This window comes from Pan paniscus, chromosome 8 (assembly GCF_029289425.2).
Source record: "Pan paniscus chromosome 8, NHGRI_mPanPan1-v2.0_pri, whole genome shotgun sequence".
NCBI classification, from domain to species: Eukaryota; Metazoa; Chordata; class Mammalia; order Primates; family Hominidae; genus Pan; species Pan paniscus.
Genome location: NC_073257.2, coordinates 104,630,421 through 104,656,102, shown reverse-complemented (window position 1 = coordinate 104,656,102; position 25,682 = coordinate 104,630,421). Strand labels below are relative to the sequence as shown.

The following is a 25,682-nucleotide window of genomic DNA, read 5'->3' as shown; positions in this document are numbered from 1 at the left end:
CATCAAGGAAAGGAAAAAGTAAAGCCAGACTGGGAGGAAATATTTGCAAATCATATCTCATTAAGGGCTTGTATCTAGACTACATAAACTCCTTACAACTTAATAAGACAAACCAATTAAAATTGGGCAAAGCATTTGAATAGACATTTCACCAAAAAAGATAAACAAATAGATAATAAGCACAAGAAAAGATGTTCAACATCATTAGTCATTAGGGAAATGCTAATTAAAACCATATTGGGGCCAGGCGTATTGGCTCACGCCTGTGATCCCAGCATTTTGGGAGGCTGAGGCGGGCAGATTACGAGATCAGGAGTTCAAGACCAGCCTGGCCAACATGGTGAAACCCCATCTCTACTAAAAGTACAAAAATTAGCTAGACGTGGTGGTGCACACCTGTAGTCCCAGCTACTCGGGAGACTGAGGTCGAAGAATCACTTGAACCTGGGAGGCGGAGGTTGCACTGAGTCAAGATCGTGCCACTGCACTCCAGCCTGGGTGAAAGAGCGAGACTTCATCTCAAAAAAAAAAACAAAAACAAAAACAAAAAAACCGTACTGAAGTACCATTTTATACTCCTTAGAATGGTTAAAATTAAAAAGACCAACCATAACAAGTGTTAAAGAGGAGGTGGAGAAATTGCAGACCTCATAAACTGCTGTAGGAAATACAAAGTGGTACAGCTACTTGGAAAAGTTTCTTAGAGCATAAACTTACTATACAACCCAGAAATTAAATCCCTAGATATCTACCCAAGAGAAATGAAAACACATCAACACAAAGACATGTACAGAAATGTTCACAATGGCATTACTGGAAATGATCCAAATGTCATATTATCAGCATATAATTGAATACTATTCAGCAATAAAAAGAAATAAACTACTGATACATAAGTGGAACCCCAAATGGTTATGCTAGACAAAAGAAACTAGATGCAAAAGACCAAATATTACATGATTCCATTTATAGGAAACGTCCAGAAAAGGCAAATCTATAGACAGAAAGCAGGTCAGTGGCCACATGATTGTAAAGGAGCAAAGGGAAACTGGATAGTGATAACAAATTTTCTAAAACTAGATCGTGGTTATACTCCACAACTCTGTAAATGCAATATAAATCATTGAATTGTATGCTTACATTAGGTGGATGTTATGGCATGTAAATTATACTTCAAAAATGCAAATAAATAAATTTTGTAAATGTAAATAAATGAAAATTTTGCTAAGAGTACCAACTCAGTTGATAAAGTTGGTAAAGTCAACATACTAGCATTAGAAAAAAATATGTTAACATGTAAGACATTTAGTTTAAATCACTATATAAAAAGCCTTCCATGGGCAATTTAACAAATCTTGTTTAACTATTATCTCCCACTTCAGTTTCTTATTTTCACATTTGTCAAACAAGATTACATTACTCTACAAAAATTCACAGTTACCTTAATAAGAGCTTTTTTGGTGAGTTTCTGATTCACTTCAGGCTTATTCAATATGTTCTTTGCTCTATGAGCATATTCCAATGTACTCAGAGTTTCCTGTCATGGAAAGGAAAGGTCAATTACTGAAGATATTGTGAGAATAATGTAGTTGTTATCTAAAATATGTTACATAATAACTTACAAGTAATATTTTATAGTTATATCTAATTTTAAAATCTAGTCATTAAGACCACTATGCCCAACCTTTAAAAAGGAAGTTGTTCAATCCTTTTTTCCCTTCTCTTCAATTTTCAGAGTCTCGACCCTTAGGATAATTTCCTTTAGACTATTCTTAAACTCAATGATGGCTCACATTTGTAATTCCAGCACTTTGGAAGCCAAGGCATGAGGGTCACTTGAGCCCAGGAGTTCGAGATCAGCCTTGGCAACATAGGGAGATCCTGTTTCTACAATAAATAAATAAATATTAGCTGGGCATAGTAGTATGTGCCTATAGTCCCACCTACTTGGGAGTCTAAGGTGGGAGGATCACTTAAGGCCAGGAGGTTGAGGTTATAGTGAATGTGCCACTGCACTCCAGCCTGGGCAACAGAGAGGGACCTTGTCTCAAAAAAAAAAACAAAAAAACAAAACAAAACAAAAAAACCACAAAGCTCAATCAATCTACCAACTGATGAATAAACAAAATGTCCTATATCAGCCGGGCACAGTGGCTCACACCTGTAATCCCAGCACTTTGGAAGGCTGGGGCGGGTGAATCATGAGGTCAAGAGTTCGAGACCAGCCTGGCCAACATGGTGAAACCCTGTCTCTACCACAAATACAAAAATTAGCCAGGCATGGTGGCAGGCGCCTGTAATCCCAGCTACTCAGGAGGCTGAGGCAGGAGAATCACTTGAACCCGGGTGGCGAAGACTGCAGTGAGTCAAAACCACACCATTGCACTCCAGCCTAGGCAACAGAGCGAGACTCCATCTCAAAAAAAAACAAAAACAAAAAAATCCCATATCCATACTATAGAATAATATTCACCTGTAAAAAGGAATAAAGTATTGCTGGTACAACACAGATGAACCTTGAAAACATTATGCTAAGTGAAAGAAGCCAGTCACAAAAAACTACCTATTACGTAATTCCATTTATATGAAATACCCAGAATAGGCAAATATAGAGATGCAAAAAGCAGTAGAGATGGGAGTGGGGCAAATGGAAAAGTAATTTCAATGGGTACAGGCTTTCTTTCTGAGGTTATGAAAATGTTCAAAACTTAGATTTTGGTGATGGTTGGACAACTCTGTAAATATACTAGAATTATTAAATTAATATACTTTAAATCAGTGAATTTTATGGTATGTGAATTAAATCTCAACAAAGATTTTTTTTTAATGAAGGGGCAGTTGGATACCTTAAAAAAGCTTTTTTGTTTTTTTGAGACAGAGTCTCACTCTGTCACCCAGGCTTGAGTGCAATGGCGCAATCTCGGCTCACTACAACCTCCACCTCCTGGGTTCAAGCAACTGTCCCGCCTCAGCCTCCTGAGTAGTTGGGATTACAGGAGCGCACCACCATGCCCAGCTAATTTTTTGTATTTTTTAGTAGAGATGGGGTTTCACCATGTTGCTCAGGCTGGTCTTGAACTCCTGAGCTCAGATGATCCACTCACCTCAGCCTCCCAAAGTGCTGGGATTACAGGCGTAAGCCACCGTGCCTGGCCTAAAAAAGCTTTCTAAAATCCATTTAGGTCAAGTGAGGTGGCTCATGCCTATAATCGCAGCATTTTGGGAGGCTGAGGTAGGAGGATCCCTTGAGCCCAGGAGTTCAAGACCAGCCTGGGCAACATAGTGAGACCTCCGTCTCTATTTAAAACAAAACAAAACAAAACTTAGCCAGGCCTGGTGGCTCACACTTGTAGTACTAGCTACTCAGGAGGCTGTGGTTGGGGGAATCACTTGAGTCCAGGAATTTAAGTTGCAGTGAGCCATGATCATGCTACTGTACTGTGGCCTTGGCAACAGTATGAGACTCTACCTCTAAAAGTAAAAAAATTAATAAATAAATAAAATTTCCACTTAAGGCAGATGATAGCAATAAAATAAGCGTACATTTTACCATCTTTGTTACTTTTCTTGGTTTTCCTCTGTTCTCACACATCCAACGCCATCTTCAGTGTTCTCTAAGCAGCTTCTACCACACTAGCGAGCATTCACTTGACCTGCTTCTAAGTCCTCAATTAAATCTCCATACACCACCCACTGCTAATGACCACAGCAATTTTCTTTGAAGACTGTGTGGAAAAAGCCATTAAGAAACTGGCTTTTTAAGGTTAAAAACTCTGCCAGGAAGGAAAAAGATAACTTCTTCAGGAGTGTCCTCCTGTATATATTCATATGCAGTGTCCAGATTCTTTTACATTATAGCACAGAATGAACAAAGCTAGGCTGAGTAGTGGCACACGCGTGTAATCCCAGAACTTTGGGAGACAAAGGCGGGCGGCTCACCTGAGGTCAGGGGTTTGAGACCAGCCTGGCCAACAAGGTGAAACCACGTCTCTACTAAAAATACAAAAATTAGGTGGGCGTGGTGGCAGGTGCCTGTAATCCCAGCTACTTGGGAGGCTGAGGCAGGAGAATCGCTTGAACCTGGGAGGTGGAGGTTGCAGTGAGCCGAGATCGCGTCATCGCACTCCAGTCTGGGGGACAAGAGTGGGATTTGTCTCAAAAAAAAAAAAAATGAAGCTACTAAATGAACTTTTTTTCCCTACTATATATATGTGTGTGTGTGTGTGTGTGTGTGTGTATATATATATATACACATATATACATACTTTTCTTTTTTTTTTATACACATACTTTTTTTTTTTTTGAGATGGGGTCTCCCTCTGCCACCCAGGCTGGAGTGTAGTTGCATGATCTCAGCTTAATGCAACTTCTGCCTCCCAGGCTTAAGTGATCCTCCCACCTCAGCCCCTCAAGTAGCTGGGACCACAGTTGTACACCACCAAACCCAGCTAATTTTTTGTATTTTTGGTAGAGACAGGGTTTCGGCATGTTGCCCAGGCACTCCTAAGCTCAAGTGATCCGCCCACCTTGGACTTCCAAAGTGCTGGGTTTATAGGTGTGAGTCACTGTGTCCATCCTAGTAAATGAACTTTTAAAATATATAATAGCCAAATAAGAATTACAGCTACTACACTTGCAGCTTCCTTTCAAAGGGCTTACCTCAAGATTGAGAGATGCAGGAGAAATTGTTGCAATTATAGATGTTCTTGTACGCCCTCCAAGAGAATCCTGGAGGATTCTAGTTAGTTTAGATTCTCGATAAGGAACATGAGGTGTTCTTTCTACAAGGGCAGTAATGACCCTTCCCAAAGTCAACAGGGATTGATTTATATTTCCAGCTTCCCGAGCTCTCTTATCAACAGCTCCAGAACGGCCAATGTTTTCACTTCCTGCAAGATCAACCTTTAATTTTAAAAATAAAAATAAAAAGTGAGTCTATTGGATTTGGATTCAAAGACTTTCATTCTCACAGGATACATAATGTATTAAATCACCAGCAAAATAATTTTTTCTGTAATTAACAAATTTCTTCTCCCACTACAAAGCTAATCACCCAGTGACCACAAAAATTTTGTCTCAAGGACAAAATTTCAAGCTGCTCTATAAGGTGTTTAAGAGTGAAACAGTAGTATTAAGGTGGATGCTTACCAAGTTCAACTTTCCGATTTTAACAAGCTCTTCTCCATCAATCGTAGTTTCTTTCATATGTATTGTAACAGAGAAAACTGAGTGGGAACGACTAGAAAACAATATCAAGTTGCCCAGTCATTATAATGTAAAATAGCATTTGCTGCTTCTGAAATACTGAAAACAGGAAAGAAGATCTAAATCCACATGAGTAGAGAAGATAACATCAGACAGGAGATAACAAGAATATTTTGGAAGATAGGAGATAGATAGAACAGTGATTAGGATTTTGTTTTCTCATATCTACTGCCTGCAAAAGAGGCATCAATAAGAAGCTATCTGAAAAAAAACTCTAAAAGACTTAGAATCCTGAGGCACCTCTGAATGCTGGATGTGGGTGGCGTCGAAACAGTTGCCTGGTATGTCAAGAAGAGATGGCTTGTAATCATCTTCTATTCATAAGAACCATTTGAAATATGTCATTACCATAAATTCAAATGGTACCAGGTAAGGCATTAGTTTACTCTTCCACCTTCCCATCCATGTCAGCTGTTGTGTACATGCACAAGTACACTTCTCTGCTTTGAGACTGTCATCAGAAATAGATGACTCCTATCCCCTAACAGCAGAAATAGTAAACAGCATGATTACTAAAACACTACAAGATAATCACTGCTAGATTATAAAATGTTCAAAAGTCTACCTTATGCTAAATACTGATATTCAGGCCAGGGGTGGTAGCTCATGCCTGTAATCCCAACACTTTGGGAGGCCAAGGTAGGAGGGTCACTTTAACCCAGGAGTTCGAAACCAGCCTGGGCAACACAGTGCGACCATCATCTCTACAAAAAAATTTAAAAATTAGCTGGGCGTGGTGGCATGCTCCTACAGTTCCAGCTACCCTGGAGGCTCAGGTGGGAGGATCACTTTAGCCCAGGAGGTCAAGGCTGCAGTAAGCCATGATTGAGTTACTGCACTCCAGCCTGGGTGACAAAGTGAGACGCTGTCTCAAAAAAAAAAACACAAAAAAACAAACAAGCAAACAAAAAAACAAAAAACAAAACAAATACTGTGCTTTTATCTTAGGGGGAAAAAAAATTATACAGATGACCAAAGACATTCTTTCTGTATCCAGTGGCATTTGGTGAACATTATTATGTTTGTTAATATCACTGACAATTGACAGAGAATCTGGTAAGTTTCAATTTTCTTCTTTGTACTTTCATGTTACTTAAAAAAAAAAAATTAAGTATCTTTTTTAATTATTTATTTATTTGAGACTTATTGCCCAGGCTAGAGTGCAATGGCGTGATCTCAGCTCACTGCAACTTCTGCCTCCTGGGTTCAAGCAGTTCTCCTGCCTCAGCCTACCGAGTATCTGGGATTACAGGCACACGCCACCACACCAAGCTAATTTTTGTATTTTTAGTAGAGACGGGGTTTCACCACGTTGGCCAGGCTGGTCTTGAACTCCGGACCTCAAGTGATCCACCCACCTTGGCCTCCGAAAGTGCTGGGATTACAAGCGTCAGCCATCGCGCCCAGCCAAGTATCATTTTTATAAAATTATCTAAATTATTTAAAATTACAGAAAAGGAGGAAGACCTAAGGAAAAACATAAATGTAAACTATAGATCTGAATTATAATATTCATCTCCACCGGGCATGGTGCCTCATGCCTGTAATCACTTTGGGAAGCCAAGGTGGACGGATCACGAGGTCAGGAGATCGAGACCAACCTGGCTAACACAGTGAAACCCCGTCTCTACTAAAAATACAAAAAATTAGCCAGGCGTGGTGGCGGGCACCTGTAGTCCCAGCTACTCAGGAGGCTGAGGCAGGAGAATGGCGTGAACCCGGGAGGCAGAGCTTGCAGTGAGCCGAGATCGCATCACTTCACTCCAGCCTGGGGGACAGAGAGAGGCTGTCTCAAAAATAATAATAATAATAATACTATTCATCTCATGTTTTTCTACCATTATCTACCCATTCCTAATCCAGATTAGGCAATTAATACAAATAAGCATTGAAGTTAGCTCTAATTCGGGAAAACTGAATTAGCTTCTCCTGTCACATACCTTCATAAAAAGTGACCTTTATACAAGTCTACATACAAGAAAAAAGGAAAAATAGAAATTTTATACTTTAGTGAAATGTACCTAAAGAAATTTTACCTAGTCTTTAGTTCAGTTCTCAAAATTCTACATGAAATTAAGTTATAATCAACCACAGAATAAAATTTCCATTTTATTGGAAAGCCATTAAGTGAAAATTTAATTAAAATTTTGAAATCATCCAAAATTCCATGATCTTAATCACTTTTATGTTATATTTTTCTTCTTTCTTTAAATGCAAACTTTTTTAGAGTTGCAACTGTAATTGTTATGGCATTTTATAGAAATTTTCAACTACAAGCCAGAAAAGAAATAAGACTTCTAATCCTAACAATAATTTTGTAGCTCAGAGAAACTGATAAGCAGATAAATTCACTTATTTACAAAAAGTCACATACTGAATTAACCGCGAAACTGAGACTACACGCAAATATCTAATTGCAATCCATTGCTTTTTCTATTACATTCTGAGGTTTAAAGACCACACACACACACACACAAAAAAACACTTCTGTTTTAGTAAACTATATCTGTAGAATTTGGAATTTGTCCTGTAGGGGTCTTTACAAGAAAAAAGGAGTTTCTAACTTACGTAAATTTATGACAGGGATTTTATATCTCAATGAATAGAGTGGCAAGAGAGGAAAATAAACAATTTTTTAAAAAGGAATTTTATATTTCGGTAAAAGATATTTAGAGCGAAAAAAATCATCCCTTTCACCCCATGAAAGCCAGTGTTAGTGACCATCTGTCTCCCACATTAAAATAAAGCCATTTTAAAAGACCTAACTTCTAATCCTTATTCAATGCAAGGGTTTTCAAACTATATTCTAATATCAGTAGGGGGCTCCACAAAAGTGCCTCAGGGACCCCTTCATAAGGCTAAGGAGGTAAGCCTCAGAGCGTCCCATTCCAAAATCAACTATAGCAGCCACATTTTATCCTGGGCTTCCATATATCATGTTACTAGAATAAAAGGATTCTTCTACTTTAAAAAAGTTTAGGCCGGGCGCGGTGGCTCACACGTGTAATCTCAGCACTTTGGGAGGCCAAGGCAGGTGGTTCACCTGAGGTCAGGAGTTCGAGACCAGCCTGGCCAACATGGTGAAACCATATCTCTACCAAAAATACAAAAATTAGCTGGGCGTAGTGGCAGACACCTGTAATCCCAGCTACTCAAGAGACTGAGGCAGGAGAATTGCTTCAACCCGGTGGGCAGAGGTTGCAGTGAGTCAAGATCGTGCCACTGCACTCCAGCCTGGGTAACAAGAGCGAAAATTGGTCTCAAAAAAGAAAAAAAAAAGTTTAATGCTTCAGCTATGGTTCAACTTATCTTTGTTCTCCTTTCAACATTCTTCCAATATTGGTTCCTTCCATATAAATCTCAAGCCAATTACCAACGACCCCTCCTTATAACACAAACTCTAGGTACGTGACCCACATACCCTGACCCACCCCAATTTGACTTTCTCCAAGTTCCTAATTCTTCTTAAAAGAAAATGGGGCTAGGGAAGAGACTATGGCTTTCTTACCTAGAGTATGCATTCATCAGAGTAGCTGCAGTTGTCCTTTTTGCTGCCCCCTTTTCTAAAATTTGATAGACTTCATCCTTGTTGTGTACTGTAATTTCTTCTAAACCTTTAATTATCACTCCTCTCTGACCAAAATACCAAAAGAACATCCATTAGATTGGTTAAAACACACACACACACACACACACACACACACACACACTCTCTCTCTCTCTCTCTCTGACTTCTCAAAGCCTCACACATTAAAATTCAGAGACATTTCATTCTCAAAGACTGAATTACCTTGTTACGGGGATCATCAAACATCTGTAGTCTCTCAGAAACATCAGATGATGGATTAAGAAGATCAAAAAGCTCTTCATTATAGATCTCCAACAGAGACACTTTGACTGAAAATTCAGTACCATTATCAGTAAGTTTCTCAAAAATTTGATGAAGGGTACGTGGAATTATACCAGCCAAAGGATCCTGAAATTATAATAAGGACTAATATAAAGGAAGAATGCCATTTACTGTGGCAGTTAAAATACATGGGCCTCCTTTATAATATATTTAAACATAAGTATGGCAAAGCAAGTTAAAACAACAAAAAAAAGAAACAACTAACCTAATGTTAGAGAAGTCATTTACAACAGTCTGTTCAACAGTAGTCTTCACACCCTCCATAAACCTGTCACACTTCTTAGCCATCTTCATCCCTGAGCATTACATAGAAACCAATGGAACCTATCTACTTAAAAAGCCAAGTTTGGCCGGGCACGGTGGCTCACGCCTATAATCCCAGCACTTTGGGAAGTCAAGGCAGGTGGATCACAAGGTCAGGAGATCAAGACCATCCCGGCCAACATGGTGAAACCCCATCTCTACTAAAAATACAAAAATTAGCTGGACTTGGTGGTATGTACCTGTAGTCCCAGCTACTCAGGAGGCTGAGGCAGGAGAATCACTTGAACCCGGGAGGTGGAGGTTGCAGTGAGCCAAGATCGAGCCACTGTACTCCAGCCTGGGCGACAGAGCGAGACTCCATCTCAAAAAAAAAAAACGCCAAGTTCAATAATTCTGCCCAGCGAAACTATGCTTTAAGCCTATTCCATATCTCCTATGGTAACAATTTCATAACTTTATTATCTATATATGTAAAGTAAGTTAATGACTCAATTATGTAACCACTAGAAGAAAGGTTCTACCCAACTGTCAATAATTTGGAAAATTAGCTGGGCAAGGTAGTATGTGCCTCTAATCCCAGCTACTCAGGAGGCTGAAGTGGGAGGACTCCTGAAGCCCAAGAGTTCAAGACTGGCCTGGGGAACACAGTGGGACCCCATCACTTTAAAATTAAAAAAAAAAAAAAAAAAATTAAAAAAAATTCTTTTTTTTTAAATTAACTAGTTTTTTGGTTTTTTGTTTTTTGGTTTTTTTTGAGACAGAGTCTCGTTCTTGGGTAGCTGGGATTACAGGTATGCGCCACCACACCCAGCTAATTTTTGTATTTTTAGTAGAGACCGGGTTTCACCATGTTGGCCAGGATGGTCTCGAACTGCTGACCTCAGGTGATCTGCCCGCCTCAGCCTCCCAAAGTGCTAGGATTACAGGCATAAGCCACCGTGCCCGGCCAATTAACTAGTTATTAAACTCATTTAAATTTAAACACATTACTAAATTTAAAACTAAACTTTTTAAAAAAAGTTTTAACACTTCAGCTCTAGTTCAACTTGTCTTTGTTCTTCTTTCAACTTTCTTCCAGTATTGGTTCTCTCTCTTAGTTATTAAACTCACTTAAATTCATGGAAATCTTTGTAAAACATAGTATATGCTTTCTGCAATATTAAACAATACATTCATCTTAATTTCTTGAACACTTAGGATCATCATGAATAAAGTACTATACTTCCCCTGGCCATGCTAACTTTCTGAGACCCATTCCTTCAATACAAAGCCCTCCCTGCCTTCAAGCTTCACTCATATTCCAACTTTTCTACAATATTCTGCTCCAACCATTCTGTCATAAATAGACCCCTCTTTTATCATGTAACTGTGCCATATATATTGGTCCTTCCTCTTCCATTGGGGCTGTTTCTTAAACAGGAGTCATACCATGCACTTTAATTTTACTGTAGCAGTGGTTTATCCTAAGTTCATTTTGACATAGGTACTCTGATCTCTATTTCAAGACAGAGGCCCTCAAACAAGTTTTATACAGTTAAATTTCAGCCACATTAGAGATAAAAGTATGTTATAAACAATAAATACCTCTTCCCAGGTATACTCTTCATTAGGTGACCTTTCACCTTCCATTGTAAAAGTTTTTCCAGTGCCAGTTTGGCCATACCTGTAAAGATTAACAAGTGTTAAATCAAAAAGAAACATGCACCCATATGACTCTTAGTGATAGACTAAAAAAACAAAAAACAAGCCAGGCACAGTGGCTCAAGCCTATAATCCCAACACTTTGGGAGGCCGAGGTGGGCGGATCACCTGAGGTTCGGAGTTCGAGACCAGCCTGGCCAACACAGTGAAACCATGTCTCTACTAAAAATACAAAAATTAGCGGGCATGGTGGCAGGCAGCTGTAATCCCAGCTACTTGGGAGGCTGAAACAGGAGAACTGCTTGAACCCAGGAGGCAGAGGCTGCAGTGAGCCGAGATCGCGCCATTGCACTCCAGCCTGGGCAACAAGAGTGAAACTCCGTCTCAAAAAACAAACAAACAACAACAAAAAACACAAGCATTTAAGCTTTTTCATAAATCAGAAAAAACACCCTTTTACTTACGCAAAGATAGTGCAATTATAGCCCATAATAACTTCATCCAGAATTGGACAAACAACACTTCGGTAAACATCAATCTGTTTAGTAGATGCTCCAAACACCTAACGAAGAAAAGAATTAAAAAAAAAAAATCAACCTCAAAATTACTCATTTTAATAATTTTGTTTTTCGTATGTTAACTAATTCATAATTCAGCCCACTAGAAGCCATCTGACAATTCAGAGACAACTGAAATTTCTAAGTATACACCATTTTCCAGGTAAAATATGTATATTAAAATTATTTTACATTAGTGGATAATAAAGAAATTGCACCATATGTTACCATATCAAAAGTATATGTTTTCCTTGAGCTCTTGTCAGCCAATCCTCCAGTTCGTACACTAACTTCTTTTCGTACAGGATCACATTCTACTATTGAATGGGCGCTAGCTTTCCGCTCTGCCAAATTAAATGGTCTATAAAAAGAAATACACAAAGTCATTCAAGAGCTCTTAGTTCTCAGGTTATCAATGACATTTTCACTAACTACATTTGTCAAGAAAAATGCGAAATTTTGACCACATTGTTGGTGATGGAGATTAAATCAGGACTAAGTGATACTGCTAAAGCAGACAGTAAAATTATAAGTGTCTCAAGTTTCACACATATAATTTTTTAAATGTTCAAAGATATGTTAAGACATTACAATTCTGGCAGCTTCTTAGAGCAGATACTAATAGATTTGTTTTGTTTTGACGGTAGAGATGGGGTCTTGCTGTGTTGCACAGGCTGGTCTCAAACTTCTGGGCTCAAGTGATTATCCCACCTCAGCTTCCCAAGGTGCTAGTATTACAGAAGTGAGACACTGTGCCCAGCCACTAACAGGTTTTAACTTGTAAAAATGCCAAACTTATTTTTCAGAATTCCATTTCTCCTATTCTTAAAATCTGATCAAGGCTGGGCGCAGTGGCTCACGCCTGTAATCCCAGCACTTTGGGAGGCCGAGGCAGGCGGATCACCTGAGGTCGGGAGTTCGAGACCAGCCTGACCAACATGGAGAAACTCTGTCTCTATTAAAAATACAAAAGTAGCTGGGCATGGTGGTGCATGCCTGTAATCCCAGCTACTCGGGAGGCTGAGGCAGGAGAATTGCTTGAACCTGGGAGGCGGAGGTTGTGGTGAGCCGAGATCGCGGCATTGCACTCCAGCCTGGGCAACAAGAGCGAAACTCCGTCTCAAAAAAAAAAAAAAAAAAAAAATCCGATCAAATTAGGTTATGATGTAGTAGAAAAAAAATGTCAAATTTGTGTTCAAAATACTAATCTGCCAGTAGATACCTGGCACAAAATAAAAAGTACATAAAAATAATGACTAATAAGTTGAGTACTTACTATGTGCCAGGTACTTATTGTTTCAAGTGCTTTGCATTGTGCTCACTCAGTTTGTCCACATAACACTGTGAGGTTGGTAATATTATTAGCCCCATTTTTAAATGAGTGAATAGACACAGAAGGTCTACACTGCCGACTGGATCAAGAGTCCTCATTCTACGGAAATGCCTGAGTAGGTATTTAGTTGAAATGATTATTTCCTCAGGAAGTCCTTTCCATCCTATGTGCCTCCCCCACCTGCTCCAACCAAGACCACATTAAATGTCTGCTATATATTCCTACAGCACCCTTTATACACCTTTTCTAAACATCACCTCTCTTATCTTTTTTTTTAATGTGTTACCCACTAAACCTCAGATCACTACAGAAAGAAATACTGTCTAGTTTACTGTTTCCCCAGCAACAACTACCATGCTTAGCACACAGTAGGTTCTTAAATATCTGTTAAACTACATTGCCTAATAAATGTCATCCTAAGAGGAATTATGGGAAAACTAATATCACAGTCCACAGAGTAGCATCAATAAGACAATTATATACTCAATACATGTCTGGGCCAAAGGGAGAGACATAATCTTGACCTGAGTTCATTTTTCCCATTGAGTATCATATATTTTGGAGAAAGTGCCAAACAGGAAATTATTTCCCCCTTATCACTAGATAAACCAAGTTGCTACTTATTTAAGAAGGATACCTCAACTTCCCCTGGCACAGCCCACTCTAAGTATACTTCCAAGTGATCAGAAGACCAAATCTGTGATCCTAGGAAACTTAACTCCCAGGTAGTATCTGGTAATGCTTTCATTTGCCAACTATACTAAAACTTACACAATGCATATAACCGACATGAATGTACAGTATTATTAAAACTTCAACAAAACTAAGGTAGAACCAACTTATACTGAGGTAGGCCAAGAGCATCAAGTGGAGTGAATTGCTCTCATGTGGCTAAAGCTTTTCCAATTAGTCTATTATTTTTGGCATCCCCTAAACTAGTATCTTGCCTGGACGTATAAAATTAAGTTACCAAATGAATACCATTCACATTGTCAGGACTAAGTGATAGGAAATTCATACAGATCACACATTCCTCAAAGTTATCAAAATTCTCAGAGAAGCTTTAGGGACTATGTGTACTCCAAGAAAGAGTACTGCCAAGTCATTAGTTTCCTACCCAGATTTCTCTAACTTATTAGAAATTGCAAAGTTTCGGCTGCTCACACTAACAAATCCATCAATTTGTTGGCTTCACCATAGTTATATAAAAATTCAAACAATCAAAATGGTGAGGGAAGGGAGATTCAGGATTAAAAAAACCTAAGTCCTATCCTGTGGAGAAGTGCTAAATTAACTCATTCCACAAATATTCATCAAGTACTTACTATGTGATAGGTAATTTTCTAGACACTGGAGATACAGCAATGAACAATACAAAGTTAAAGGAAAGAAAAAAACACCAAAATCCTGTGCTCAGGGAGCTTTTAACTTAGTTGAAGGAAGAGATGACTATAAAATGAATAAATATATTAGATGCTGATAAATTAGAAATGAAAATAAAGCAGGCCAGGCACAGTGGCTCACGCCTGTAATCTCAGCACTTTGGGAAGCTGAGGTGGGTGAATCACTTGAGGTCAGGAGTTTGAGATCAGCCTGGCCAACATGGTAAAAACCCATCACTATTAAAAATACAAAAATTAGGCCAGGCACAGTGGCTCACACCTGTAATCCTAGCACTTTGGGAGGCCAAGGTGGGCAGATCACTTGAGGTCAGAAGTTCAAAACTATCCCTAGCCAATATAGTGAAACCTCATCTCTACTAAAAATACAAAAATTAGCCAGAAATCACTTGAACCTGGGAGATGGAGGCTGCAGTGAGCCGAGACTGTGCCACTACACTCCAGCCTGGGTGAAAGAGTGAGACTCCATCTCAAAAAAAAAAAAATTAGCCAGGCATGGTGGCAGCCACCTACAGTCCCAGCTACTTGGGAGGCTGAAGTGGAGGTTGTGGTGAGCTAAGAATGCGCCACTGCACTCCAGGCCTGGGCAACAGAGCGAGACTCTGTCTCAAAAAAAAAAAAAAGAAAAGAAAAGAAAAAGAAAAGAAAGCAGTTTAAGGGGGATAGGAAGTGTTGAGGGTGGAAGATAGTTGGTTGCTATTTTAGGGTAGTTAGGGAATGCTTCTATGCAGGTGATATTTAAGCAGAACCTAAAAAGCAAGGGAGCCAGGCCCTGTAGATATTTTGGTGGAAAAAATTTTCAGGCAGAGAGAACAGAAATTGCAAAGACTGTGAAGTAAAAGCAGGTAGATGTATTTTTTAAATGTGTGTGTGAAATTAGCCAGGCGTGGTGGCAGGCGCCTGTAATCCCAGCTACTCTGGAGGCTGAGACAGGAGAATCGCTTGAACCAGGAGGCAGAGGTTGCAGTGAGCCGAGATTGCGCCATTGCACCCCAGCCTGGGCAACAAGAGCGAAACTCAGTCTCAAAACAAACAAAAAACCACACACACACACACACACACACACGTGTGTGTGTGTGTGTTTAAGTAACCAGGGTTCAAAGACATCACAAGGAAAATTAGAAAATTTTAGAGATTAATGAAAATGAAAATACAACATACCAAAACTTACGGGACACAGCAAAAGCAGTGCTAAGGGGGAAATTTATAGCTATGAATGCTTACATTAAAAAGCAAGAAAGATCTCATATCAACACCCTAACTTTACAACTTAAGGAACTGGAAACAAAAGAACTAGTTATTTGTGTCTTCTCTCTTATTGTTGAAAGAGTATTTTCAACAATTGTATGCCAACAAATCGGATAACCCAGCTGAACAAATTCCTAGAAACACAATACTTACAAAGACTAAATCACAAAGAAATGGAAATTCTGAATGGAGCTATAACCAGTAAAGAGATGGACTCACTAACCAAAAATCTCCTGACAAAGAAAAGCCCTAGATCTGATAGTTTCATAGGTGAATTCTATAAAACATTTCAAGAAGATCTAATACCAGTTCTTCTCAATCTTTTCCCAGAAAAAATCTGGCAAAGGACAGAACACTTCCCAACTCATTTTGTGAGGCAAGCATTACCCTGATACCAAAGCCAGACAAAGGCAACTACAAGAAAACTACAGATCACTATCCCTTATGAACACTGATAAAAAAAATCCTCAACAAAATACCAACACATTGAACTGAGCAGCACAAGGATTATACACCATGACCAAGTGGCATTTATTCCTGGAATACAGGGATGGTCCAACGTGTAAAAATTGATCAATGTAATATACCACATTAACAGAATGAAGGAAACCACAGAATCATGTCAATCGATGCAGGAAAAGCATGCGACAAAATTCAAAACCCATTAGTCATAAAAATGCTCAACAAACTAGGAATAGAGTGAAACTACCTCAACAAAATAAAAGCAACATATGAAAAACCCACAGCAAACATAATTGATGGTCAAAGACTGAAGAATGTTCCTCTAAAAACAAGAACAGGGCCAGCACAGTGGTTCATGCCTGTAATCACAGCACTATGGGAGGGTAAGAGTAGAGGATCACCCGAAGCCAGGAGTTCAGGATCAGCATGGGAAACATAGCGAGACCCCATCTCTAAAAAAAAAAAAAATTATTTTTTTAATTAGCTGGGTGTAGCAGTGTGTCTATAGTCCCAGCTACTCAGGAAACTGAGGCAGGAGGATCTCAAACAAACTAACAAATAAAAGAACAGGAGCAAGACAAGGATGCCCAATGCCCACTTTTGCCACTTCCATTCCACATAATACTGTAAGTTCTAGCTAGAGTAATTAGGCAAGAAAGAAAAATAAGGGCCGGGCATGGTGGCTGACGCCTGTAATCCCAGCACTTTGGAAGGCTGAGGCAGGCGGATCGCGAGGTCAGGAGATCGAGACCAGCCTGGCTAAAACGGCGAAACCCCGTCTCTACTAAAAATACGAAAAAAAAAAAAATTAGCCGTTTATGGTGGCACATGCCTGTAGTACAAGCTACTCGGAAGGCTGAGGCAGGAGAATCGTTTGAACCCAGGAGGCGTAGGTTGCAGTGAGCAGAGATTGCACCACTGCATTCCAGCCTGGGCAACAGAGCGAGACTCCATCTCAAAAAAAAAAGGAAGAAAAAGAAAAATAAAAGGCATCCAAATTGAAAAGGAAAAGGTTGAGGGCCAAGAGCGGTGGCTCATGCCTGTAATCCCAGCACTTTGGGAGGCCAAGGTGGATGGATCACGAGGTCAGGAGTTCAAGACCAGCCTGGCCAAGATGATGAACTCCCATCTCTACTAAAAATACAAAAATTAGCTGGGCGTGGTGGCATGTGCATGTAATCCCAGCTACTTGGGAGGCTGAGGCAGAGAACTGCTTGAACCCAGGAGGCAGAGGTAACAGTGAGCAGAGATGGCGCCACCGCGCTCCAGCCTGGGCGACAGAGCGAGACTCCATCTCAAAAAAAGAAAAAAAGAAAGAAAAGGAAAAAGTAAAATTATCTGTCTGCAGATTATATGATCTTTTATATAGAAAATCTGGCCGGGCGTGGTGGCTCACGCCTATAATCCCAGTACTTCAGGAACCCCAAGGGGATTTGAGGTCAGGAGTTTGAGACCAGCCTTGCCAACATAGTGAAACCCTGTCTCTACTAAAACTACAAAAACTTAGCTAGGCATGGGCGCATGCCTGTAGTCCCAGCTACTCAGGAGGCTGAGGCAGGAGAATCGCTTGAACCCAGGAGGCAGAGGTTGCAATGAGCCAAGATTGTGCCACTGCACTCCAGCCTGGTGACAGAGCGAGAGTCTGTCTCAAAAGAAAAAAAAATAGAAAAGAAAGAAAACCCTAAAATTCAGTGGGGCAAAAGGAGCTAGAGCATCAAGAAGAATAGCTAGTGGATGCTGGGCTTAATAGCTAGGTGATGGGTTGATCTGTGCAGCAAACTGTGATGGCACAGGTTTACCTATGTGATAAACCTGCACATCATGCACATGTACCCCAGAACTTAAAAGTTGATGAAAAAAATAAAAAAAATAAGGCCAAGTGCAGTGGCTCACGCCTGTAATCCCAACACTTTGGGAGGCCGAAGCGGGCGGATCACGAGGTCAGGAGTTCAAGACCAGCCTGACCAACATGATGAAACCCCATCTCTACTAAAAATACAAAAATTGGCCGGGCATGGTGGCGAGCGCCTATAATCCCAGCTACTCCGGAGGCTGAGGCACAGAATTGCTTGAACCCGGGAGGCGGAGGTTGCAGTGAGCCGAGATCACACCACTGCCCTCCCGCCTAGGCAACAGACCGAGATTTCATCTCAAAAAATAAATAAATAAATAAATAATAATAATAATAATAAACAGAAGTTCAATAGTTAATTAAAAAAAAAAAAAAAAAGCCAGGCACAGTGGCTCACGGCTGTAATCCCAGAACTTTGGGAGGCTGAGGCAGGTGGATCACGAAGTCAAGAGATCGAGACCATCCTGGCCAACATGGTGAAACCCCGTCTCTACTAAAAATACAAAAATTAGCTGGGCGTCGTAGCGTGCACCTGTAGTCCCAGCTACTCGGGAGGCTGAGGCAGGAGAATTGCTTGAACCTGGGAGGTAGAGGTTGCAGTGAGCCGAGATCGCGCCACTGCACTCCAGCCTGGCAACAAAACGAGACTCCATCTCAAAAAAAAGAAAAAAAAAAAAGAAAACTCTAAAATTACACACACACACACACAAACTGTTAGAACTAATAAGTGAATTCAGCAAAGTAGCTGGATAGAAAGTCAACAAGCAAAATCCAGCGACGTTTCTTTTTTTTTTTTTTTTTTTTTTTTTTTGAGACAGAGTCTCACTGTGTTGCCCAGGCTAGAGTACAGTGGCACGATCTTGGCTCACCACAACCTCCACCTTCCAGGTTCAAGCGATTCTCCTGCCTCAGCCTCCTAAGTAGCTGGGACTACAGGCACACGCCACCATGCATGGCTAATTTTTGTATTTTTAGTAGAGACAGGGTTTCACTATGTTGGCCAGGCTGGCCTTGAACTCCTGATCTCGTGATCAGGAGTTGGGAGGCCCACCTTGCCTCCCAAAGTGCTGGGATAACAGGTGAGAGCCACTGCGTCCAGCCTCCAGTTACATTTTTATACACTAAGAATGAACAATCTAAAAAGGAAATTACAAAAACAACTCAATTTAAAATAGCATCAAAAAGAATAAAATATTAGTAATTAATTTAACCAAGGAGGTGAAAGACTTATAAAATGAAAACTATAAAACACTGCTGAGGCCAGGCGCAGTGGCTCACGCCTATAATCCCAGCACTTTGGGAGGCCAAGGCGGGTGGATCACCTGAAGTCAAGAGTTCGTGACCAGCCTGACCAACATGGTGAAACTTTGTCTCTAGTAAAAATACAAAAATTAGCTGGTCGTGGTGCCGCATACCTGTAATCCCAGCTACTCAGGAGGCTGAGGCAGGAGAATCACTTGAACTAGGGAGGTGGAGGTTGCAATGAGCTAAGATTGTGCCACTGCACTCCAGCCTGGACAACAAGAGCGAAACTCCATCTCAAAACAAAAACAAACAAAAAAAAACTGCTGGCAGAAATTAAGGGGCATAAATAAATGGAAACACATCCCTTGTTCATGAACTGAAAGACTTAATATTGTTAAGATGCCAATACTACCCAAAGTGATCTATAGATTCAATGTAATCCCTATTAAAATCCCAATGACGTGTTTTACAAAAATAGAAAAATTCATCCTCAAATTCATATGGAATCCCAAGGGAGTCCAGATAGCCAAAACAATCTTGAAAAAGAACAAAGCTGGAGGACTCACACTTCCCGATTTCAAAACTTACTACAAAGCTGCAATAATCAAAACCACGTGGTACTGACATAAAGACAGACTTATAGACCAATGGAACAGAACAGCACTTAGAAATAAGCCCTCTTACATATGAGCAAATGATTTTTAATAAGGTTGCCAAGACCATTCAATCAGAAAAAGACAAGCTTTTCACCAAATGGTGCTGGGAAACTAAATATCCATATGCAAAAGAATGAGGTTGGACCCTTATCTAACACAATATACAAAAATTAACTCAAAATGGATCAAAAATGTATGTAAGACCTAAAGCTATAAAACTCTTAGAAGAAAACATAAGGCAAAAGCTTCACAACAATGGATTTGGCAATGATTTCTTGGATATAACACCAAAGATACAGGGAACAAAAACAAAAAGACAAACTGGACTTCATAAAAATTTAAAATGTTTGTGTATCAAAAGACAGCATCCCTGTGATCCCAGCTACCTGGAAGGCTGAGGTAGGAGGACTATTTGAGCCCAGGAGTTCACAACAAGTCTGGGCAATAAAGCAAGATACTATATTTAAAGGGGAGAAAAAAAAAATAGCCCAGACACGGGCTCACGCCTGTAATCCCAGTACTTTGGGAGGCCAGGGTGGACGGATCACCTGAGATCAGGAGTTCAAGACCAGCCTGACCAACAGGGTGAAACCCCATCTCTACTAAAAATACAAAATTAGCCAGGCGTGGTGGCGCATGCCTGTAATCCCAGCTACTCTAGAGGCTGAGGCAGGAAAATGGCTTGAACCCAGGAGGCGGAGGTTGCAGTAAGCCAAGATCGTACCAATGCACTCCAGCCTAGGCAACGAGAGCAAAATTCCGTCTCAAAAAACAAACAAACAAACAAACAAACCCAAGGGAAAAAAAAAAAGACTTTATCTTCCTTTTCTCCATCATAGTGCAGGATCAAGGTAAAAAAAGAGAACTCTGGCCAGATGAGGGCTCACTCATAATCCCAGCACTTTGGGAGGCCAAAATGGGTGGATCACTTGAGGCCAGTAGTTCAAGACCAGCCTGGCCAATAAGGCGAAACCCCATCTCTACTAAAAATACAAAAAATTAGCCAGGCATGGTGGTGCACACCTGTAATCCCAGATACTTGGGAGGCTGAAGCATAAGAATTGCTTGAACCTGACAGGCAGAGGTTACAGTGAGCCGAGACTGTGCCACTGCACTCCAGCCTGGGTGACAGAACGATTTTCTGTCTCAACATCTGTATGGAGGAGACTGGAGATGACTGACCCCAGCAGCCAAGGTGTTGGAGCAGCTCATAGGCCAGACCCCTGTGTTCTCCAAAGTCAAATACATTGTCAGATCCTTTGGCATCAGGAGAAATGAAGATTGCCACCCACTGCACAAAGGGCCAAAGCAGAAGAAACCCTGAAGAAAGGTCTAAAGATGCAGGAGTGTGAATCAAGAAAGAACAACTTCTCAGATACTGGAAACTTTGGTTTGGAGATCCAGGAACACACAGATTTGGGTATCAAATGTGACCCATGCATTGGTATCTACAGCCTGGACTTCTATATGGTGCTGGGTAGGCCTGGTTTCAGCACTGCAGACACATAGCACAGAACAGGCTGCACTGGGGCCAAACACAGAATCAACAAAGAGGCCATGCACTGGTTCCAAAAAGAAAAAGAAAGGAAAAGACCACACGGTATCAAATGAGTAAAAAGGCAACCCACAGTAATGGGGAAAAAATTTTTGCCGTTTATGTATCTGAAAATATCCAAAATATATAGAAAATTCCTAAAACTCAACAACAAAAAAGCAAACCAATTTAAAAATGGGCAAAGGACTTAAACAGACATTTCTCCAAAGATACACAAAATGGCCAGTAAACACATGAAAAGATGCTCAACATCATTAATCATTAGAGAAATACAAATCAAAACTACAATGAGATAGCACCTCACACCCAATGGATGGCTACTTGAAAAAAAAAAAAGAAACAGAAAATAAATGTTGGTGAGGATGTGGAGAAATTGGAACCCTTATGCACTGTTGGTGGGAATGTAAAATGGTCCAGCCACTGTGGAAAATAGTTTGTCGGTTCCTCAAAAACTTTAAAATAGAATTATCATATGATCCAGCAATTACAATTCTGGGTAAATACCCAAAAGAATTGAAAACCCATATTCATAGCAACATTATTCATAACAGCTAAAAGTAAGAAGTAACTCAAGGCCGGGCTCCGTAGCTCACGCCTGTAATCCCGGCTCTTAGGGAGGCCAAGGCGGGCAGATCACAAGGTCAGGAGATGGAGACCATCCTGGCTAATATGGTGAAACCCCGTCTCTACTAAAAACACAAAAAATTAGCCGGGAGAGATGGCAGGCGCCTGTAGTCCCAGCTCCTTGGGAAGCTGAGGCAGGAGAATGGCGTGAACCCGGGAGATGGAGCTTGCAGTGTGAGCCAAGACCGCGCCACTGCACTCCAGCCTGGGCAACAGAGCGAGACTCGGTCTCAAAAACAACAACAAAAAAAAAAGAAGTAACTCAAGTGTCCATTGACATATGAAGGGACCAGCAAAATGTGGTATATACATATAATAAATACTATGCAGCCTTAAAAAGGAAGAAAACCCTGACATTTGCTACAACATGGTCCAACCTGGAGGACATTATGCCCAAGTGGAATGAGCAAGTCACAAAAGGATAAATACTGTATTATGACTCCACTTTATGAAGTACTTAGAGTAGTCAAAATCATAGACAGTCGAATGGTAGGTGTCGGGTTGATGGGAGAGGGAAATGGGGAGTTATTGTTTAATGTGTATAGAGTTTCAGTTTTTCATGATGAAAAGAGTTATGGAGATGGATGGTAGTAATTGTTGCAGAATATTATGTATTTAATATCACTGAACTGTACACTTAAAAGTGGTTAAGATGTTAAATTTTATATTATGTGTATTTGAAAATGACTTTTTAAATTGGGAAAAAAATAGGGGATGGAATAGGAGGGACATAAGAAAGAGAACCAGTAGCGCATTATGTAGGGATCTGTAAACTTTAACCTGTGGGTCAAACCTGGCCTCTGCCCTGACAGATTTAAGAATGATTTTTACAGTTTTAAAGTGTTCTTAAAAAAAAAAAGATCAGAAAATAATGTGACAGAAACCACATGTAGAGGGGTACAGTAGCTCACGCCTATAATCCCAGCACTTTGGGAGGCCGAGGTGGGTGGATTCTCTGAGGTCAGGAGTTCGAGACCAGCCTGGTCAACATGGTGAAACCCCATCTCTACTAAAAATACAAAAATTAGCCAGGCATGGCGGTGTGCGCCTGTAATCCCAGCTACCTGAGAGGCTGAAGTGGGAAAATCGCTTGAATCCGGGAGGCGGAGGTTGCAGTGAGCTGAGATTGCACCACTGCACTACGGCCTAAGAGAGCGAGACTCCGTCTCAAAAAAAACTGATAAACCACATGTGATCTGCAAAGCCTAAAGTATTTAAATAAAATAAATATTTATTTCTCTGGGCCCTTTACAGAAAAGGCTTACCAACCCCTGAGGACCTCGCAACTCGTAAGTCGCCTATTTACTAAAGCTTAATGACAGACGCACCAGGAAGGCTATTTGAAAGAAAAAGGCTAATCTGAAAAAAAAAAAATCTCTTTACACAAAAATTATTGTAAATATTAGACACAAGCAAAGAACTATTCTATTCATTGGTGATAAAGTAAATCTCTTCTAAGACGTGAAATGTATACGGATCATAAACATCAAGTTCAAGATAATGGTTAACAGTGGCTGGAGGAAAAGGGATGGAGAGGGAAAAGGGGGGCTCCAGCAATGATTGTTTTGTTTCTTAATCTGGTGATGAATATACAAATGTTTATTACATTGTTCTTAATAACTTTTTGTAAGTCTGAAATATTTTGTAACTAACATTAAAAAAGAAATTAAATAAATGCATACGGAAAAGGTAATATTGCCTGGTTTTATTAAACAACCAAAATAATTTTAAAATTTGCACTTGTTATATGCACTGCATTTTTAAATAAAAATCTTCAAACAACTAACTACTAACAGAAGCCCCAGAGTACAACAACTAGTAAGCGTCACTGGCTAGACTTAAGATTGCCACCCAATTTCCTCTCTGACACCTAGTTTAGAAACCTAGTCATCACCTTCGATATCCACAATTCAAGTTACCAGGGCTGAGTAAACAATAGCCTAAGAAAGTTTGTTGATACAAGTTTTTCTAAAAAATAACCTTTTAATTTTAGAATACTTTGGGGTTTACAGAAAAGTTGCAACAGCAACTGTTAACAGCCACAAAAACAGACACACAAAACACACATACTCAGTAAACTGTGGAGAGCCTCTAAAAAGTTGAATAAATCAATTCTAACTAAGCAGCAGTTTCTAGCTCATTTTAAAATTGGGAAGTTATTTGGAAACCAGTCAGGGGAGGGCCGAACACCCCTCCACATCCCTTTATCTCGAAATATCCGTTTAGTTTGGTCTATGAACAAACAGGCAGATGAAAGGGAAAACTGCAGCACAATCAGAAATTTACACTAGCTTAACTTGTCTTGATCTTTTAAAAAACATAAACTCACTTTATTAATTTTTAATGTTTAAAGACAGAGATGTTTACTTGTTTAGTAGGGATGCAGAAAATATTGCATCTAGAATAAAGAGAACAGTGATTGATTGCTTTTTAGAGGTAATAATACCAACGTAAGTGCTTAACCATCTGCAAAATAGGTATTCAGTCTTACTTCCAAACTGACAAACTACATGAAGTAGCATATAAAAGTGACACCTAAATCTTTATTGACTATAGTTTAAACATAAGAACGCACTTTTCAGTATGGAACAGTGATCAAATCAAACATGCTATTTTCTCCTAAAAACCACATACAGCAACCGGGTGTCATTTTTATTGAACAGAACGCGGAGAACCAAGAAACTGGGACCCTCAGGAAATGCAAATAAAATCCCTCTCCCTGGACCGCGCAGTAGGGGGCCCAGCAGCGAAGCCGCAGCGCTCGGAATCCTGTCAGCCCTCTCCCTACCTGCATCTCACCACCACCTGGATGTTCTTCCCCTTCTCCTCTTTCTTCTTCGCAGACGAATTTGGCTGCGACGCCATGACGGTCCCCGCCAAAAAATCAAGACCCGGCCGCGGACCTGGGCGCTGTGAGGGGCGGAGGGGCTTGGCGGCCGACAGGGGCCGGAGTCTCCCTGGTCCCTCTCGGGCGCTGGCGTGGCCTGGAGGACCGACGCACGCAGGTCGGCGTCCCCGCTCTCTACCCGGTACTCTGGCCGTGGCGTTTGTCCCGCGCCAGTCGGAGCCGCCAAATCACTAATCTCGTCCCCGCCCGAATCCCCAGAAACCAAGCAACGACTCGGCGCCTCAATTTGAAAAAGAGACAGAGTAGCCGGACCAATGGCTGCGCTGGCGCGCAAGGCACCATGGGATGCAGTATCCGCACTGGAGCCCCGCCCCCGGAGCGTGGCCTACGGGAACGTAAAGAGGTGGTCTGTCCGCTTGCTCCGGAACTTGGTAGTCCAGAGCCGAGACGCTAGAACTGAGTGTGGAATTTTAGCGTAGCGTGGCTCAACTTACATAACGTCCCTAGCCCAAAATTCCCTCAGCTGCAGAGAGGAAATAATAGTAACCATCTCAGAGGGTTAGGGTGAGAATTAATGAGCTTGTGGAAGTAAATAGATTGGAATATATGGTAAGCACTCGCCATGATTATAATTATTAGAGAATTGTAAGAGAGGGCAGTAGAAGCACAGAAGAGAGGTCCAAAGCGAGCCGCCATCCCGGAGGCAGAGACCAGAATAGTCTTTGTGTGTGTGTGTGTGTGAGACGGGGTCTTGCTCTTGTCACCCAGGCTGGAGTGCAGTGGCGCGATCTCGGCTCACTGCAACCTCCGCCTTGCAGGTTC

The 25,682-nt window shown here is 40.7% G+C and overlaps 1 protein-coding gene across 1 annotated transcript in view; it reads right to left on the bottom strand.

Annotated features, from left to right (window-relative positions):
• KIF11 (kinesin family member 11) overlaps nucleotides 1-25,235 on the bottom strand; it is a 62,009-nt gene extending 36,774 nt beyond the window's left edge. The window contains exons 1-9 of the mRNA XM_003825362.4: nucleotides 24,801-25,235; nucleotides 11,866-11,998; nucleotides 11,545-11,642; nucleotides 11,024-11,102; nucleotides 9,056-9,241; nucleotides 8,774-8,898; nucleotides 5,149-5,239; nucleotides 4,660-4,902; nucleotides 1,442-1,537 (exon numbers count right to left, since the gene is read on the bottom strand). Coding sequence (XP_003825410.1) covers nucleotides 1,442-1,537; nucleotides 4,660-4,902; nucleotides 5,149-5,239; nucleotides 8,774-8,898; nucleotides 9,056-9,241; nucleotides 11,024-11,102; nucleotides 11,545-11,642; nucleotides 11,866-11,998; nucleotides 24,801-24,877 — 1,128 coding nt within the window. The 5' untranslated portion in view covers nucleotides 24,878-25,235. The remainder of the gene's footprint in view (nucleotides 1-1,441; nucleotides 1,538-4,659; nucleotides 4,903-5,148; nucleotides 5,240-8,773; nucleotides 8,899-9,055; nucleotides 9,242-11,023; nucleotides 11,103-11,544; nucleotides 11,643-11,865; nucleotides 11,999-24,800) is intronic.
• Between the last annotated feature and the right edge of the window lie 447 nt (nucleotides 25,236-25,682).